Source organism: Lutra lutra, chromosome 2 (genome assembly GCF_902655055.1).
Source record: "Lutra lutra chromosome 2, mLutLut1.2, whole genome shotgun sequence".
Taxonomy (NCBI): domain Eukaryota; kingdom Metazoa; phylum Chordata; class Mammalia; order Carnivora; family Mustelidae; genus Lutra; species Lutra lutra.
In genome coordinates, this window is record NC_062279.1 from 96,793,073 (window position 1) to 96,810,550 (window position 17,478).

At 38.4% G+C, this 17,478-nt stretch overlaps 1 protein-coding gene across 6 annotated transcripts in view; it reads left to right on the plus strand.

The window, feature by feature from the left end:
* The window catches only part of BMPR1B (bone morphogenetic protein receptor type 1B), a 413,050-nt gene that overhangs the window by 306,899 nt on the left and 88,673 nt on the right, over positions 1-17,478 (plus strand). For 2 of the 6 annotated variants that reach the window (XM_047718018.1, XM_047718017.1), the window contains exon 3: positions 13,656-13,785. The exons of 2 other annotated variants lie outside the window; for them this stretch is intronic. In XM_047718018.1, coding sequence (XP_047573974.1) covers positions 13,743-13,785 — 43 coding nt within the window. In that variant the 5' untranslated portion in view covers positions 13,656-13,742. Of the gene's footprint in view, positions 1-8,957; positions 9,053-13,655; positions 13,786-17,478 lie in introns of those variants that run through there. 2 more of the 6 variants (XM_047718019.1, XM_047718021.1) reach the window with 2 other exon arrangements.

Sequence of the window (17,478 nt, forward strand, 5' to 3'; positions counted from 1 at the left end):
TGTGAAATAGTTACATTTTCCATTTTAGTGTTTTGTTTGTTTGTTTTGTAGAAATGTTCATATTAAAATCTCTAGGGATACCTGGTGGCTCAGTTGTTAAGCGTCTGCCTTTGGCTCAGGTCATGATCCCAGTGTCCTGGGATTGAGCCCAGCATCGGGCTCCCTGCTCCAAAGGAAGCCTGTGTCTCCCTCTCCTACTCCCCCTGCTTGTCTTACCTCTCTCGCTCTCTCCGCCATATAAATAAATAAAATCTTTTTTTTTAAGAATTTATTTATTTATTTGACAGAGAGAGATCACAAGTAGGCAGAGAGAGGAGGAAGCAGGCTCCTGCCAAGCAGAGAGCCCAATGTGGGACTCGATGCCAGGACCCTGAGATCATGACCTGAGCCGAAGGCAGAGGCTAAAGCCACTGAGCCACCCAGGTGCCCCAATAAATAAAATCTTAAAAAAAAAAAAAAACTCTAAGAATAACCTTAGTCTTGTTTTTAGACCCCACCATTTTTCTTTTAACATTGGAGAGACTGTGGCTTTTGGATTAACTGATCTCTCTACTTGATATCATCTCTGTCACGTTCCTTCAGTAATTAGTTAACTTTTCATATAAAATCACATTATTAGTATTGCTAGTTTGGTCATAAAGAATGGAAACTTGAGTACAGAAAGAAGTTGAGCAGCTAACAGAAACACAGGTCTGGTGGGACACAGAAGCCGTGAAGGTCTGAGTTTCTACTCATCTGTATCTCTGAGGGGCTTCCCCTCTTCTTTCCTCTATATGACTCTGTCTCTTTACTTCTTTCTTTTTAGAATTCTTTAATGGAGACCTCTTGCATTTAGGGTAGAATCCAGATCTTTACCTGGCTGGCAGGGCTTGGTGTCTGCCGGCCCCTAACTCCCAGTTCATCTCCCTAACTATTGATCATCAACCCCATGGGTCTTTCCTTGTCTGAAATCATCCAAACCTTTTAACCCCCATGGATGTTTCACATATATATGCTGTTTCCAGGGCCTGGACAGTTCTTTGCTTCTCGCTTATCCATTTGCTTAAATGTCACTTAAGTTTTCCTTAACAATCCAAAGTAAGTGAGAGCCCCTTGATATTATCCCTCATTGTAAGTTTTATTTTTCTTTTATAGAACATATCATGACTTATCATTATACATGTCACTTTCCTCCTGGAAGTTCAGTTTCTTAGAGGAAAAGCTATGCCCATTTTATTTATTGCTGTATCTCCAGTGCATATAGAGAAGACTACCTCCCTAGCCATACTCATTAGCCTGCGTTCCCTGTTATTCCAAGACATTTTTTGCTTAGTTCTGTAGAGTTAACTGATAAATGTTTCACTGCCTCTTACTTCTAATTTTTTTGGAGAGAGAATTTGATTGGCTGCTGACCCTTGCAGTAATTGTACTTAATCCAGCTGGGATGTGTGCAGTCACTCAGTACCAAGATGGCCACCCAACAACAGACACCCTGGGCAGAAGTTTTTTGGAAGAAGTTTTGTATTAGATTGACAATCAAAAACCTCTGATGTAGTTGCCATTGTCATTTGTAATAATGACATGAATATTTCTAGTGCCTTTTGTTTATAAATAAATTCCTCCTGGCTGCTGAGTTATTTATTAGCTGTATGAGTAGGAAAATTATACAAAACATTTTAATATTTTTATATGAATTTTGGTATCCAGAAAATGTTACTACCAAAAATAATGGTACTATATTTCTGTAGTTTCTACAGAATTATTTTAGCAGTAAATGAAATGGTATGACTTTTTTTTTTCTCTATAAAGAAGATGCTATCTAGAAAATTCAAGATACCAAATTGGTGGCAAAAATTATATGTAAAACAAGTAGTGCAACCACTTGGAAGACTAGTTCTGTTAGATTGTTGCATATAATTTTCACTCCTTAATTAAAAAGGTAGTTGTAAACCTTACATGGCACAAAGAACCTCTTGTAAATTTTGCATTATGATCCCTAAACAGGCTGCAAGTTTTAGGTGAGCAGTATACATTTTTCATTTGTTCAGATTCTGGGAATTGCATATCTAAAACTATGCTTTTGATCCCTTCTGGAGTCTGGAGGAAAATTGATACAGCTATCTAATTCATGAGATTTTTAAAAACCTCATGAGTACATGCAGAAAACTGGTTTTGGTTCATAGTTTTTCAGTACACATAGTTCATAGTATCCTGTAGTACACAATGTCTCATATTCATCTTAGTATCTTCACAATTTTAACGGGAGCCTTACATATAAGGAAAATAGTGACTTACATCACTTTTGCATCATGGCTGGAACTTCTGTAATGTGGGAATTGCATTGATGAGATACCAACAGAGTGTGAAGCAATTTAGCATAACAAGAAGTCTTATTTTTTTTTTCCCCTGGCCTTTTATGTTTACTTTCAGATATGAGCTATGCCAAGGCCAATAGCAGCGGAGCCTCAGAAAATCTGAGGCCAGGTTTGTTTTGCAAACTCTGCAGGAAATTATCCTTCTGTTACTATGTTTGTAGAAATATTCGTGATCAAACTAGGTCTTTGCTAAAGTGTTTAGCTTTATTTTGATTTCTCTCTAAAGGAAAACTAAGACAGTGTAGTTCTCAAAAATGAAAAAAATAGTAACTTGCCAATTATCATTGCCCACCATTTTAATGATTAGGTACTTTATTATGGGGCTAAATCCCAACTGAATGTTTGTCTCGGTTCAAGTTGATATGCTCAATTGAGTATTGTTTTCACATGCCATTACAAAATACTTTTATGTTTCTATTTTTTAAAAAAGGTTAATATTATAGAAGTAATATGCTATATTTACCCTTGAACCATCAGCTCATTTGAGCGAGGGAATGTGCAGCAGCTCATTGGCAGAATACTTGAGTGGCTCTCTGAGTTTAACGCGGGCTCTGAAATCCCCCAAGCTATTGAGACTGGGGCAGTGGTCTGGAAACAACAACAGCAGAGCATTCCGGGTGACATGGTAACAGCAGAAAGGCGCGGGCGGGGAGGCGGTGGGGGGGGCACTTAACTGAGGCTGCTAAATAAATTACCTTTTTACCTCTACATATATACATAGCCACACACATATGTTTCTTATATGGATGTTTTTGCAGGATTATTACAGTTTATTGAAATCAGAGAATATCACTAAATATTTCCTACCTAATTTCCTAGGCCCTGAGTGAAAACGTGTTCAAACTGGGGAGTGGGTCTAAAGGAAGAAGGATGCTCGTGCTCCATCATGTGATTTCACAGACACATGACATTCTCTCAGTGGGCATTTCTGGAGATGGCGTTTGGCATGGATTTTGTGAACGTACACTAACAGTTTATCCGTAACATGCATTTTAGCAGCTATTATGCATATTATTAATCTTCCCCACTTAACCTCTTGCATTGAAAAATATAATTTTCCGTCTTTTTTTGTTCCACAGACTTCATGACAAACATCTTGCAAATTAGATTTTCGTATATTTCATCTCTTTCTTATGCTCCATTTAGTCTATCAAAGCCACACGTTGTAGAAGACATCTGGTATTGAGCTTAAGCAGCTGGGTTTCATTTGCAGAGGTCTTGAGCAAATTCTGGTGGTTGCCAACAATAATATAGCCGTTGGCCAATGTGTTTTCTCTGTGGCACCTTGGTGCAGTGTGGTGGAAGGGACCTGAATTCAGAATCAGGTGATGTTCTGCCTCTCTCGGGCATGACTGGCCAGATTGGAGGTTTTCCGCAGGTGTTTCGGAGAGCACCCGCTGGAGGCCGCTCGGTGGCTCTTGAGGATGAACCCGTGAGCAATGTTCAGTCATCCATTTGAGAAACAAGGAGTCTGCCGTTTTCCTCCTGGGGTGGTTCACCGTATTGCCTACATCAGATTCACGGAGTCATTTTTGAGATGCAGTTCCTTCCACCCTATCCCAGATCTGCTAAGCCAAATATCTCAGAACTGAGCCCAGAAAGCTGCAGTTGATGAAGCTACCTCAAGGGGTCCAGGAAACACTGGATTGGAATTAATAAATTTCAGTTCATTCTTTACCTACAGACAGAACTTCTAAACTCCCTTTTCTGACCAGAAGAAGAACCTATTTTAGTAATGTGTATTTGAAAGGAATTGTCAGAATTTGTTTCAAAAATGGCTTAACCACATATCCAGTGTAGCTGTTCTCTCAGGAAACGTTATATTACCGGGACCTGTTGTTTAATCAAGCAGTTGTTCTAGCACTAGTAAAATTGTGCTCCTGATGATGAAGGGATATTAAGTCTTAACTTACTTGGAATGCTTCAGAAGGATTTCTGGGAGAGGGGAACAGAAATGAGACTCCCAAATTTCTGGTTTCTTTCTCAGATGCATTAATTAATTTCTCCAAAAAACTCACTGGACACCCGGTAGGTTCCTGGAAATTGTTTCAGAGCGTGGTCGCTCCTGAGCCCTGTACCCACCTCCAGTTACATTCAGCATGTTATTCCCAATTAAGATAGTTGGTCTTTTGGCCATATAGAGGTCTGGGGGACTTTTCTGAACCTAAACTGAGTCATAACTCTCTCCTTTGCTTCTGCTGAAAAAGTTCCATAGCAGAATTCTTACGATCATAGTTTAGTATTCTTCTTTTGCTGGTTCTTAGTTCAGAATTGAGTTTTCCAGACAAACACTTCTGAGTTCCAGGGCTATATGGAAACAGCCAGGGAATGTGTGGTTGGTGTGAGGATTGCCTCTTTGGAAGTTAATAGGTAGTGACTATCTGTTGTTAAAATGTCATTAACTGGAAATGTACTTTTTACCTTATCTTGCTTTGGAAATTAGCACTCAAGATAGTCACTTTAGAGAGCTCCTGCCTTCTCTCAGGGACTTGATTTAAAATAAACACACACACACACACACACACACACACACACACACACACACACACTCCCACTTAACGTAGGCGAGCAACAGCCCAGCAAATATAACGTTGAAAGAGGGTAAGAGAAGGGGCTATCTGAATGCTTCAGATTGTCTCATTCCATGATCCATGTCATGCATGGGCTACATCTGCAGCTTTTTAAAGTTTCTGGAGGAAGCTCAGCAATGCAGCTGTCTCTAATGTACTGTGAACCTTGAAAAGGAATTTCCTTTCAAGTAACAACGGAAGTAGTTTGTGTGTGGGTTGATGGAGCCGAGGGTTTCCTTTAACAGAAAATAAAGTGCCATTATATAAACAAACATCTGCCCAACCTAAAGTAAACCCAGCAGAAATATAGGTTACAGGTCCCTACATTTTAAAAAGACCTCGTTCATTTTAACGCCCTTTCTTGTGTTTTCCCATTTTCACAAGTTGGGGCAGTGAGGCACGCAGTTGTCAGATTACTTTTCGAAAGTCTGTCACTTCTAGAGCCAAAACCAGAACTTGGGTTTCCAGGTGTAGTTTGTGTTCTTTTAGGAACAACGTTTAAATTTGATGTCTAAATTTGCTATTTGGACTGAATGTTTAGAAGGTTGAAATGAAGCCTTTGCCATATGAACATTTTATTTAAGAAATAGATTATAAAAACACATAACTACCCCCACCACGAGTATTTCAGTGTATGGATAAAACTCAGAACCAAAGACCTCCGCTTTAGTTTTCCTATTTATTGAAATACATACTAATATGTAAAAGGTACTCTATATTCAACCATTTTTTGAATGTCCTAACTTCGTGCTTATGGAACTGCAAATTATCCACAGTTCTGAGCCACCATACCTTGCCATCTGAGGTGAGAAGACAAAGTTAGGAAAAAGTTTGAGTTACTTTTTAGAAAAAAAGAATTTGCATCCTTCATTGAAGAATGGGGCATCCTTTTCTTACTCCTCTTCCCAAGATTTCCGGCAAATGTTAAGCTAGAGATTACTTGTAAACTATCCTGAGTAGCTGTTAGTGCAAACAAGAAATGTGATCTGCAGCTTTACACCTTGAGAGTGAGGGCTAACACCTCTACAGATTTATTTCTGAATGCTAAAATTACAAGGTCATTGTTCCTTCCCATTGTAAGATGTCATTTGTACTGGGATCCTTTAGATTTACACATTTGGTTTTATGGTTTTGGACTGTTGTTGTAGAATGTTTTAGAATAACTGATGAACTGTCTTTACCAGGTAAAATTTCTGTGGTGTTTATCGTAATTTTTCTACCTCTCCACTGACTATTTCTTCAGTAATTGAGAATCCAGACTGGTGTTTTGTTTTGTTTTGTTTTGCAAATGGAATGAAAATATTTGGTCATTTGTCCTGTGGCTTGGTTTGGATTCTTGTATTTGCTACATAAGGGGTTTTAAAGATCTGCTGAGGATTTCATATCACCTATTTGTACTTTCAAGACACTTGAGCAAAACTACCCTCCAAAAGTTCTATAATGTTAGTTCTTAGTCTGGATTCTTTGTTTCTTATTCCCGTGGCTTACAGTGAATCATTACCTTATTATATAAAAAATCATAAGAATTGTTTAGGGGTAAAGAAGAAAGCAGCTTTCTTACAGTCTAATAGTCACTGATATACTTCATTTGCGATCTTATAATTCACAAATTCAAGAATACAGTTGTCAGCATTCTTATTCAATTTGTGAAATGTCTGCAAGCTAAAATAATAAGAGCTAGCAAGTTATAGTCAATTGGCAAAATAATTGACAGTCTGAGATTACCAAGATTTGGCAATGATGCAGATAAATGGGAACCCTTATCACTATTAGTTGGAACATAGTTTCGATTATATTGAGGAATGAAATATCATTTGTTGATCTAGAGAATAATTATATAGAAATATTCGTAAGATTAAGCAATAGTTTAAGATGTGACACCAAAAGTATGTGACAATAAAAAATAATAAAATTGATCTCACTAATTAAAAAATCATGCTTCCAAGTACACAATCAAGAAAATCAAAAAATAGGCCTACAGAAAGGGAGAATACATTTACAAATCATGTATCTGATAATGAACTTGTGTCCAGATTATATGAAGAACTCTTACAAATTAATAGGAAAAAGATTATTAGCCCCATTTAAAAATGGGCAAGGATCTGGACAGATTTTTCTCCAAAGAATATATACAAGTGATCAATAATCACATGAAAAGAAGCTAAATATCATTAGATATAGGTGAAATTCAAATCAAAATCCCATGAGATCCTACTTCCACTCAGATGGTTGTAACCAAAAAGATAATAACAGGTGTCAAGGATGTGGAGAATTTGGAACCCTCATACACTACTTCTGGGATATAAAATGGTGCAGCCACTTTGGAAAACAGTTGGGCAGTTCCTCAAAATGTTAAACATTTAGTTACCTTGTCACCCAGAAATTTCACTCCTGGGTACATATCCTAAACGAAATGAGAAACTAGTGCCCACAAGAAAGTTGTATGCAGATGTTCCTAACGACATTATTCGCAATAGCCAAGAAGTGAAAACAACCCAGCTGTCCATTAGCTGATGAATGGATAGACTGTTGTTTATCTGTATAACAATATTATTGAGCAGTGAAAAGAAGTGGAAAAGAAATGGAGAACTGATATATGCTGTGACATGAGTAAACTTGGAAAACATTATACTAAATGAAAGAAGCCAGAAACAAAGACCATATATTGTATTGTTCCATTTCTATCAAAAGTCAAGAATGGGGGCGCCTGGGTGGCTCAGTGAGTTAAAGCCTCTGCTTTCGGCTCAGGTCATGATCCCAGGGTCCTGGGATTGAGCCCCGCATCGGGCTCTCTGCTCATCAGGGAGCCTGCTTCCTCCTCTCTCTCTGCCAGCCTCTCTGCCTACTTGTGATCTCTGTCTGTCAAAAAAAATAAAATAAATAAAATTTAAAAAAAAAGTCAAGAATAGGTAATGCTGGATAGCTAAAAAGCAAATTAGTAACCATAAGTTGCCTGGGGTGGGAGACTGGGGTCAAGAATGGGGAGTGACTGCTAATGGGTATGGTGCTTACCTTGGGGGTAATGAAAATGTTCTAAAATGAGACTGTGATATGGTTGTACAACTTTGTACATATTCTAAAAAGCATTTCATAGAACATGTTACATGGGTGAATTTTTTGGCATGTGATTATATTTCTATAAAGCTCCTTCATAGGAGTGATAAGTAGCAAAATTGGGAGAGTGGGAATAAGGGAGAAGGGGCTCATTTGGCTTTACAATATTTTATTCTGTGGTGATAAAAAAAACTTGTTAAGATTTTATAAAAATTAGTTTTAAGAACTCCGTAGTCTCTTTTTTTGTATACTTGTGGAATTTTATATAACAAAAAAGATAACTAGAAACAAAATTAAGTACATATCTACTCCACCCCCTTTTAACTAGAAAGCACAATGGATTTTCCTTTTCCCTGATAATTAAAGACCTTGACTCCAGAAAATACTTTCTACAAATGAAATGTTGTAGTAGGGCTCCTGTACTGACTGTTGTTTGCTTTTCCTGGTATCAATTATAATAATATATTATCTCTGAAATCTGAATTTTAGTGAGACAGTTTTGCCATTTTATTAGTAGGTTTATGAGAAAAATTCCTTGTGATTAAGAAGTACTGTTCATTCTGGTTAAAATCAGATATTCCTTTGCTAAAAATGTAGCAGAGTAGCCCACCTGCAACCCTGTTTACTCAATTAAGGGAAAAACTTATCTTCTTGGGACAGCTGCTGTTCATAATTCTGAGTCTGAGTCTTGTGGGAATCTCTTAGTTTGCTTATGAGCCTTTATCATGAACCTTCCCTATGTAGATTAAAAGATTGACTTGGGGGAAAGAGAGCATGCCTATTGTCCAGGAGGGCTCATGCCTGAATCAGAGGTGCCCATTCCTTTTCTACTTGTTAACTAGCAGAAATGTCTTTCCGGTCATGAGGTTAGAGTGGTTGGGAAATTGCCCACACTGACAAGCCCTTCTCAGATAGGAGGAGCTCATAGTCATAACAAAAACATTTTCCCAGAATATTGTTTCATGCTTCTCCCACTCAGGGCCATGACCATCATGAGGGCGGGAAAACGACCTCTGGGCCTTGAGGTTTGTGCATCAGAGTCTGAATAACAAGTGATGCTGAAGCTGATTCAGGGTAAGTTGGACTATAGTTGGGGCAGCATTTAAATACAGTTGAAATGCAGTTGCCCTGTAGAGTACAGGTTAAGTAAGAGTTCTTTCTTTTAACTTCAGAACCCATAAATATAAGAACATTTGGAACAGTTTAAACAAAAATCAAAGGATGTAAATTTTACATGGGGGTGTGGCCATTAGCACACAAAAACTAGATTGTTGCTGGATAGTAGTTTTCACATTGTGGTCCCTGCCTCAGCATTACATGGGAACCTATTGGAAATGTAAATTTTGGGGTTCTACCCCAGCTTGATGGAATCAAAAAGCTCAGGGGATGGGTCCAGACATCTGTGTTTCAACAAGCCCTCCAGGTTATATTGATGTGTGGCTAAAGTTTGAGAACCACTGGACTACATTATGTTGCTGGTGAGTAAATTTGAACTTTATCCCACATGCAGTGGAAATTTGTGGATGATCTGTGAGCAGAGTTATGGAATGACGAGTGTTTTAGTTAGATAGTAGAGTCTTCTGCCTTGCTTTTCTAGTTATGGACTCTGGGAAGCAAACAGAGACTTTTAGAAGGGAGGGGGTTGGGGGGGATGGGTGAGCCTAGTGATGGGTAGGATTGCATGGAGCACTGGGTGTTACCTGCGAATAATGAATCACAGAACACTGCATCAAAAACTAATGATGTGCTGTATGGTGACTAACATAACACAATTTTTAAAAAAGGAATTTTAGTTTAGAAAGTATAAAAATGCCACAATGTTTGGTGATCTCATTTAATTCACATATCTCAGAAGGGTATATTAGTTTGTACTTTCTTGTAACTTAATATGAGAGTTGTTTAATGACTTAATAGGACTTCAGAAGTTTCAGACAAGTGATTTTTTATTCACTGGAAATTATAGAATGATGCTTTCTTTTGTATGCCATTCTATTCCCTAAACTTAGAACATATTACAGATTTAATAAGACCTAGGTGTACTCTTAAATCCCGAAGATATTATCCAAATAATTTCAGAAAATTGCTGAGGGCATTCCCCGGGTCACTTTACTGTGTAATTCTTTCCCAAGTATGTTTTGCATTTTAAGTGTTTTCATTTTTCCTCTTAATCTCATTATGTATCAGTAACACATGATGTGTTGGCATCTTCTGGAATAACACATTTGTTCCAAGTGAGAAGGACTAGGTTTAGAAAATCTAGTTGGCCAAGAAGGTTACCGGATAGAAACTTACATTGAATCTAAAACTAATGTGCTCACATTTTCCATCAGAATTAAAATGGAATTAAGCCAAGAAGGTACTATTAGAAGTTTGCTGGTCTCTGCTTTGTATGAATAGCATTAACTAAATATATCATTTAGTCCTGTAGATAATAGACATGTTGAAAAAGTTCTTTTACCTCTAAGTCTGCAGACTTGGGGCCAACTGCATAAAATCAGATTATATTATACCTCTTCTTAAGAGTCATTAAGATTTAAGATTCTCTAGAATAATTTTCTTTTACTTCCAGATGGTCTTATTTTTATGTTTAAATGGCAAATTGGTATTAAAATGCAGTAGGTATTTCTACTCTTTAGCAACTTAATCCTATAATATATCTTAGAACATATTAGACTTAGGTCCTGTCCAGGATTTGGAGGGAAAAAGCAGTAGCCTTTTCTGATAGGAATCAGAAAAATTGAATTTTAATTGTTGACCCATTACTAAATACTGATATGACTTTGGGCATAATTTTCATTGTCTCAGAAGATGAGATGGTATATTAAAATATTGAAATAGTTAATATGGAAAGATGGTTTGAGGCATGGATATTGTATCTAAATATAAATAAATATACAGTGACTTGGAGAAGCCATTAATTTATACCTTCATTTATCATGCTTTTATTGTACACCTAGTATCTTCCAGTATTGTCATGTGCTCTGTGAGCTCAAGGAAAATATTCCCTGGTCACATTCTGGAGGGGAGGCAGACAAATACAATGAATACTTTGGGAACGAATAGATGTATATCTGACTGAAAGGAGGTAACAAGTAAGTTGGCAACTAAAGGTTAATAAGGAATTATCTGGGCAAAGAAAGGAAGTGAAGAGATTCCACACAGAGGGAACCAATGTGACCAAAATCTCAGAGAGACCGAGGAGGGCATGGGGTAACCAGAGGATGGTCGAGTTTAGTGTTAACTACTGCATTGGATGTGAGGGGTAGTGAGTGGCTAATTCGAGATTGTAAGCCGGGGACAGAAGATGAGGGGGTGTGTGGACCCAGATCAGGAAGCACATACATTCTTCCAGTGGATTGTGTAGATCCATGACTGGCTTTGAAAGAGGAGTTAACATAATCGTATTTCCCATTGTCTTCCTTTTCAGTTAATGGCGGTTCCGTCCTTGTAATCTATTAGGAAAAGACCTTTGGTATTGCCCTTAACTTTTCATTATCTCTCATATAAAACATACAGTCCATCTGACAGTTATTTTAATAATGTCTTTATTGTGCACCCCTGTGTACCACTTCAGAATCCTCTTGCGACTGTGGGCAGCCAGACATGACCAATGGGGGACAGGAGCTGAGGGAGAAGCACTTCTTAATTCCCCAGGATGGATATGCTGAAACTCATGTCATAATACTTTTAGTGTGGGTGAACTAGATAACTCATTCTCAAATCGCCATTTTTTCCCCCTCTCTATTTCTTAGCCCGGGTCTTGTACTCCTGTTTCCTGGGATGACATTCCCAAGTAAACTACCTCGGAGCACACAGTTGTCTTAGGTGCTACCTTTCTGGGAGACTAAGGTCATGGCAGTACCCTCAAAATGTATCTTCAGCCAGACCACTTCCTGTCACCTCTGCCACTACCAGCCATCAAACCACAGTCAGTGCTTGTCTCAACAAGAAAACAGCAGTTTTCTAACTGGCTTGGTACTTTTATTTTGGCCCTCCATAATCTTTTTTCAGGACAGCGTGTGAGTGTTTTATCCAGCAAGACCCTCTAGGATCTGCCCCTACTTCCTCTCTGACCTCACTTCCTACTAGTGTTCCTGGTGCAGGATAAGCTGGCACCTCCTGTTCCTCAAGGATTCCAGCTGCCCTTCCAACTCAGAGCTCTTGCTTGCTCTGTCCTCTCTTTAGAGAACTCTCCCACCTCATAGCTCCCTCCCTTCTCAAAAATTACTTCCACAGTAAGGAAATTCTGGCCATCCACTTTAAAGTAACAGCCACTCCCAGCATATTCTATCCGCCTTCCGTGCTTTGTTTCTCACCACAGCACCTAGCATAATTAATATGCTTTCAGGTTTATTTTGCTTACTCTCTCTTTCCCTCTGGTAACTATAAGCTTTGTTGAGGCAGGGAGTTGTGTCTGTTTCTTTCCACTGTTCCATCCTTGGGGCCACCACAGAGCCTTGGTACCCAGTAGGTGCTCAATAAATAACTATTGTGTTAAGCAAGTGAATGAATGAATATTTTAGAAAGTAGAAGTATTTTAGAAAAATGTAAAGATGGTTGAAGGAAGATAGGTCTAGAGAACAGAGATTAGGAGCTTATGGTAGGCAACCAGGTAGGAAATGATGAGGGCGGCACTTGTCATCTTTTAAGGGCATCAGTGGAGAGTTAAGAAAAGATGACAGAAAAATTAGAAGAGTAGAATGATTGTGTTGTGGATGGATTGTATATGATGGATAAGAGAGAGGGAGGCCTCTACGCAGCGTCTTGGGTTTTGGTTTTGGCAGCTGGGAGGATGGCGGCCTCATCAGAGTCATCAGAGAGATGCTGAAGGTGGAGCAGACTTAGGGAGGTGATAGGATGTAGAGGCTTCAGGAAAGAGGAAGGAGAACTTCATATTTAAATATGTTGAGTTTGGTGTACCAGCAAGACTGCTTATAGAATGAAATGTTAGAGACCCAAGAGTCCTTTGACTGGGTAGGACTGGAGCTCAGAAAAGGGTACTTGGGGATTAACTAGAGCTAATAAGGGAGTTGTAACTTGAGGTAGTACCCTCACAAAAATCAAACAAGGAAAACCCATTTATTACTCTGCGTTTCTATATAAGCAGAGGAGTTCTTAACTATGGTCACTATTTCTTTCCTTGATTATTTTAGAAAAAAATGAGAATGAGAAAACCTTGAAAAAAAGAAAAAAGTACCATCTCCTTGATTCATTTTTATTGGCACATTTTGAAAGAATGAAAAGGGCATTTATCTTAGGATGACGTGTCTGAGTACCTCTGGAGTAAAAAGAATTTACCTTGAGCTTGTCCTGGCCAGCCTCAAACTCCATATTTTACTTTCACAGCCATCTTCTTTTATTGAAAACATGTTGAAGTACTTTTTTCCCCCTTTACTCACCGGAAATGAGTAAGTTCTTTAGTAAAATATCCAGAATGCATGTAATAAAAAGTGTCTAGATGTTTCAAGTAAGATTTCTGGTATATGTTTGTCTGTTTAGTAATACAAATTTTATGTGGGTATGTTCTTCACCAACATTTTTCATGTATTTTGAAACTTAGATTTTTGCCAATAGCTTTTATACCTCTGGTGCTTTTTATTACCTTATTTAGTAGAGAGTTGAGTGTTTGGAACTGGTCTTCAACCTAGAAGTTTATTAAACAATTTGATTTCCCAAGGGGCCAACACTATTGGAAAAGATTACTATATACAAATCTCTAGGCCAGTGGGGATGGGAAAGATACTGCTCAAGGAAATTTACAGAAATGAAAACAAAATCACGTCTGATCTGTGATCATCTTATAGTTGGTGAGTACACCTTAGCTTTGGACAAAATCTTGTTATTTGAATTGAATCCTTGCTATTTAATCTCATGTTGACACTTTACATTACAATAATAAGATGTTAAAGATCTCATAGTCTTAGCATGATTGGGTACTCCCCAGGGAACAGAGACATTAGGGGCTACACTACCTAAATTGTTATCAGTAGAGCATAGATTCTGAATACATACATGAGATTTCAGCTGTGTTGCTGAAATTATATTTAAAATTATAATTCTTCATTAGCTGGAAGAAATTCTAAGAACCACAATTCGACGAGCTAAGAGACTTCATGTTTAATTAAAAGAACCTTTCATATTTACTTACAAGAAGCCTGGGTATTGACAGAAACTGTGAAAATGAACAAAAACCGTATTAGCGTTCTCTGTAGCACCAGAACCAAGTCCCAAGATGTGTAGTTGGAAGCTGGAGACCCAGGAGAACCAGTGGTATAGTTCCCATCGGAAAGCTGGGCAAGCTTGAGACCTCAAAAGACCTTATGTTTCACTTTGAGTTTGCTTGCAGAAAAAACCTGCCTCAGCTTGAAGGCAGGAAGAACTCTGTTATTTGGAAGAGTCGCTCTTTTGTCCTATTTAGGTGTTTTACTGATTGGGTGAGGCTCATTCGCATTAGAAAGGCCAATCTGCTTCACACAGTCTGTCAGTGTAAATGCTAAGCTCATCCCAAAATACCCTCATGGAAATACTGGAATAATGTTTGACCAGATATCTGGGCAACCCTTGACCCTGTCAAATTGGCACTTAAAATTAACTATCACAATAATTTATATTAAATCTATTCAAATTCACTTAATCAATAAACATTTTTTTCAGTTTTTTTTTATTTTATTTTTTTTTAATTTTATAAACATATATTTTTAACCCCAGGGGTACAGGTCTGCGAATCGCCAGGTTTACACACTTCACAGCACTCACCATAACACATACCCTCCCCAATATCCATAACCCCACCCCCCCCCAGCCCCCCTCCCCCCATCAACCCTCAGTTTGCTTTGTGAGATTAAGAGTCACTTATGGTTTCTCTCCCTCCCAATCCCATCTTGTTTCATTTATTCTTCTCCTACCCCCTCAACCCCCCATGTTGCATCTCCTCTCCCTCATATCAGGGAGATCATATGATAGTTGTCTTTCTCCGATTGACTTATTTTGTTAAGCATGATACCCAATAGTTCCATCCATTTCGTCGCAAATGGCAAGATTTCATTTCTTTTGATGGCTGCATAGTATTCCATTGTGTATATATACCACATCTTCTTTATCCATTCGTCTGTTGATGGACATCTAGGTTCTTTCCATAGTTTGGCTATTGTAGACATTGCTGCTATAAACATTCGGGTGCACGTGCCCCTTCGGATCACCACGTTTGTATCTTTAGGGTAAATACCCAGCAGTGCAATTGCTAGGTCATAGGGTAGTTCTATTTTCAACATTTTGAGGAACCCCCATGCTGTTTTCCAGAGTGGTTGCACCAGCTTGCATTCCCACCAACAGTGTTGGAGGGTTCCCCTTTCTCCGCATCCTCGCCAGCATCTGTCATTTCCTGACTTGTTAATTTTAGCCATTCTGACTGGTGTGAGGTGATATCTCATTGTGGTTTTGATTTGTATTTCCCTGATGCCGAGTGATATGGAGCACTTTTTCATGTGTCTGCTGGCCATCTGGATGTCTTCTTTGCAGAAATGTCTGTTCATGTCCTCTGCCCATTTCTTGATTAGATTATTTGTTCTTTGGGTGTTGAGTTTGCTAAGTTCTTTATAGATTTTGGACACTAGCCCTTTATCTGATATGTCATTTGCAAATATCTTCTCCCATTCTGTCAGTTGTCTTTTGGTTTTGTTCACTGTTTCCTTTGCTGTGCAAAAGCTTTTGATCTTGATAAAATCCCAATAGTTCATTTTTGCCCTTGCTTCCCTTGCCTTTGGTGATGTTCCTAGGAAGATGTTGCTGCGGCTGAGGTCGAAGAGGTTGCCGCCTGTGTTCTCCTCAAGGATTTTGATGGATTCCTTTCTCACATTGAGATCCTTCATCCATTTTGAGTTTATTTTCGTGTGTGGTGTAAGGAAATGATCCAATTTCATTTTTCTGCATGTGGCTGTCCAATTTTCCCAACACCATTTATTGAAGAGGCTGTCTTTTTTCCATTGGACATTCTTTCCTGCTTTGTCGAAGATGAGTTGACCATAGAGTTGAGGGTCCATTTCTGGGCTCTCTATTCTGTTCCATTGATCTATGTGTCTGTTTTTGTGCCAGTACCATGCTGTCTTGAGGATGACAGCTTTGTAATAGAGCTTGAAGTCCTGAATTGTGATGCCACCAACTTTGGCTTTCTTTTTCAATATTCCTTTGGCTATTCGAGGTCTTTTCTGGTTCCATATAAATTTTAGGATTATTTGTTCCATTTCTTTGAAAAAAATGGATGGTACTTTGATAGGAATTGCATTAAATGTGTAGATTGCTTTAGGTAGCATAGACATTTTCACAATATTTATTCTTCCAATCCAGGAGCATGGAACATTTTTCCATTTCTTTGTGTCTTCCTCAATTTCTTTCATGAGTACTTTATAGTTTTCTGTGTATAGATTCTTAGTCTCTTTGGTTAGGTTTATTCCTAGGTATCTTATAGTTTTGGGTGCAATTGTAAATGGGATGGACTCCTTAATTTCTCTTTCTTCTGTCTTGTTGTTGGTGTAGAGAAATGCAACTGATTTCTGTGCATTGACTTTATATCCTGACACTTTACTGAATTCCTGTACAAGTTCTAGCAGTTTTGGAGTGGAGTCTTTTGGGTGTTCCACATACAGTATCATATCATCTGCGAAGAGTGATAGTTTGACTTCTTCTTTGCCGATCTGGATGCCTTTAATTTCCTTTTGTTGTCTGATTGCTGAGGCTAGGACTTCTAGTACTATGTTGAATAGCAGTGGTGATAACGGACATCCCTGCCATGTTCCTGACCTTAGCGGAAAAGCTTTCAGTTTTTCTCCATTGAGAATGATATTTGCGGTGGGTTTCTCATAGATGGCTTTGATAATATTGAGGTATGTGCCCTCTATCCCTACACTTTGAAGAGTTTTGATCAGGAAGGGATGCTGTACTTTGTCAAATGCTTTTTCAGCATCTATGGAGAGTATCATATGGTTCTTGTTCTTTCTTTTATTAATGTGTTGTATCACATTGATTGATTTGCGGATGTTGAACCAACCTTGCAGCCCTGGAATAAATCCCACTTGGTCGTGGTGAATAATCCTTTTAATGTACTGTTGAATTCTATTGGCTAGTATTTTGGTGAGAATTTTTGCATCTGTGTTCATCAAGGATATTGGTCTGTAGTTCTCTTTTTTGATGGGATCCTTGTCTGGTTTTGGGATCAAGGTGATGCTGGCCTCATAGAATGAGTTTGGAAGTTTTCCTTCTATTTCTATTTTTTGGAACAGTTTCAGGAGAATAGGAATTAGTTCTTCTTTAAATGTTTGGTAGAATTCCCCCGGGAAGCCATCTGGCCCTGGGCTTTTGTTTGTTTGGAGATTTTTGATGACTGTTTCAATCTCCTTACTGGTTATGGGTCTGTTGAGGCTTTCTATTTCTTCCTGGTTCAGTTGTGGTAGTTTATATGTCTCTAGGAATGCATCCATTTCTTCCAGATTGTCAAATTTGTTGGA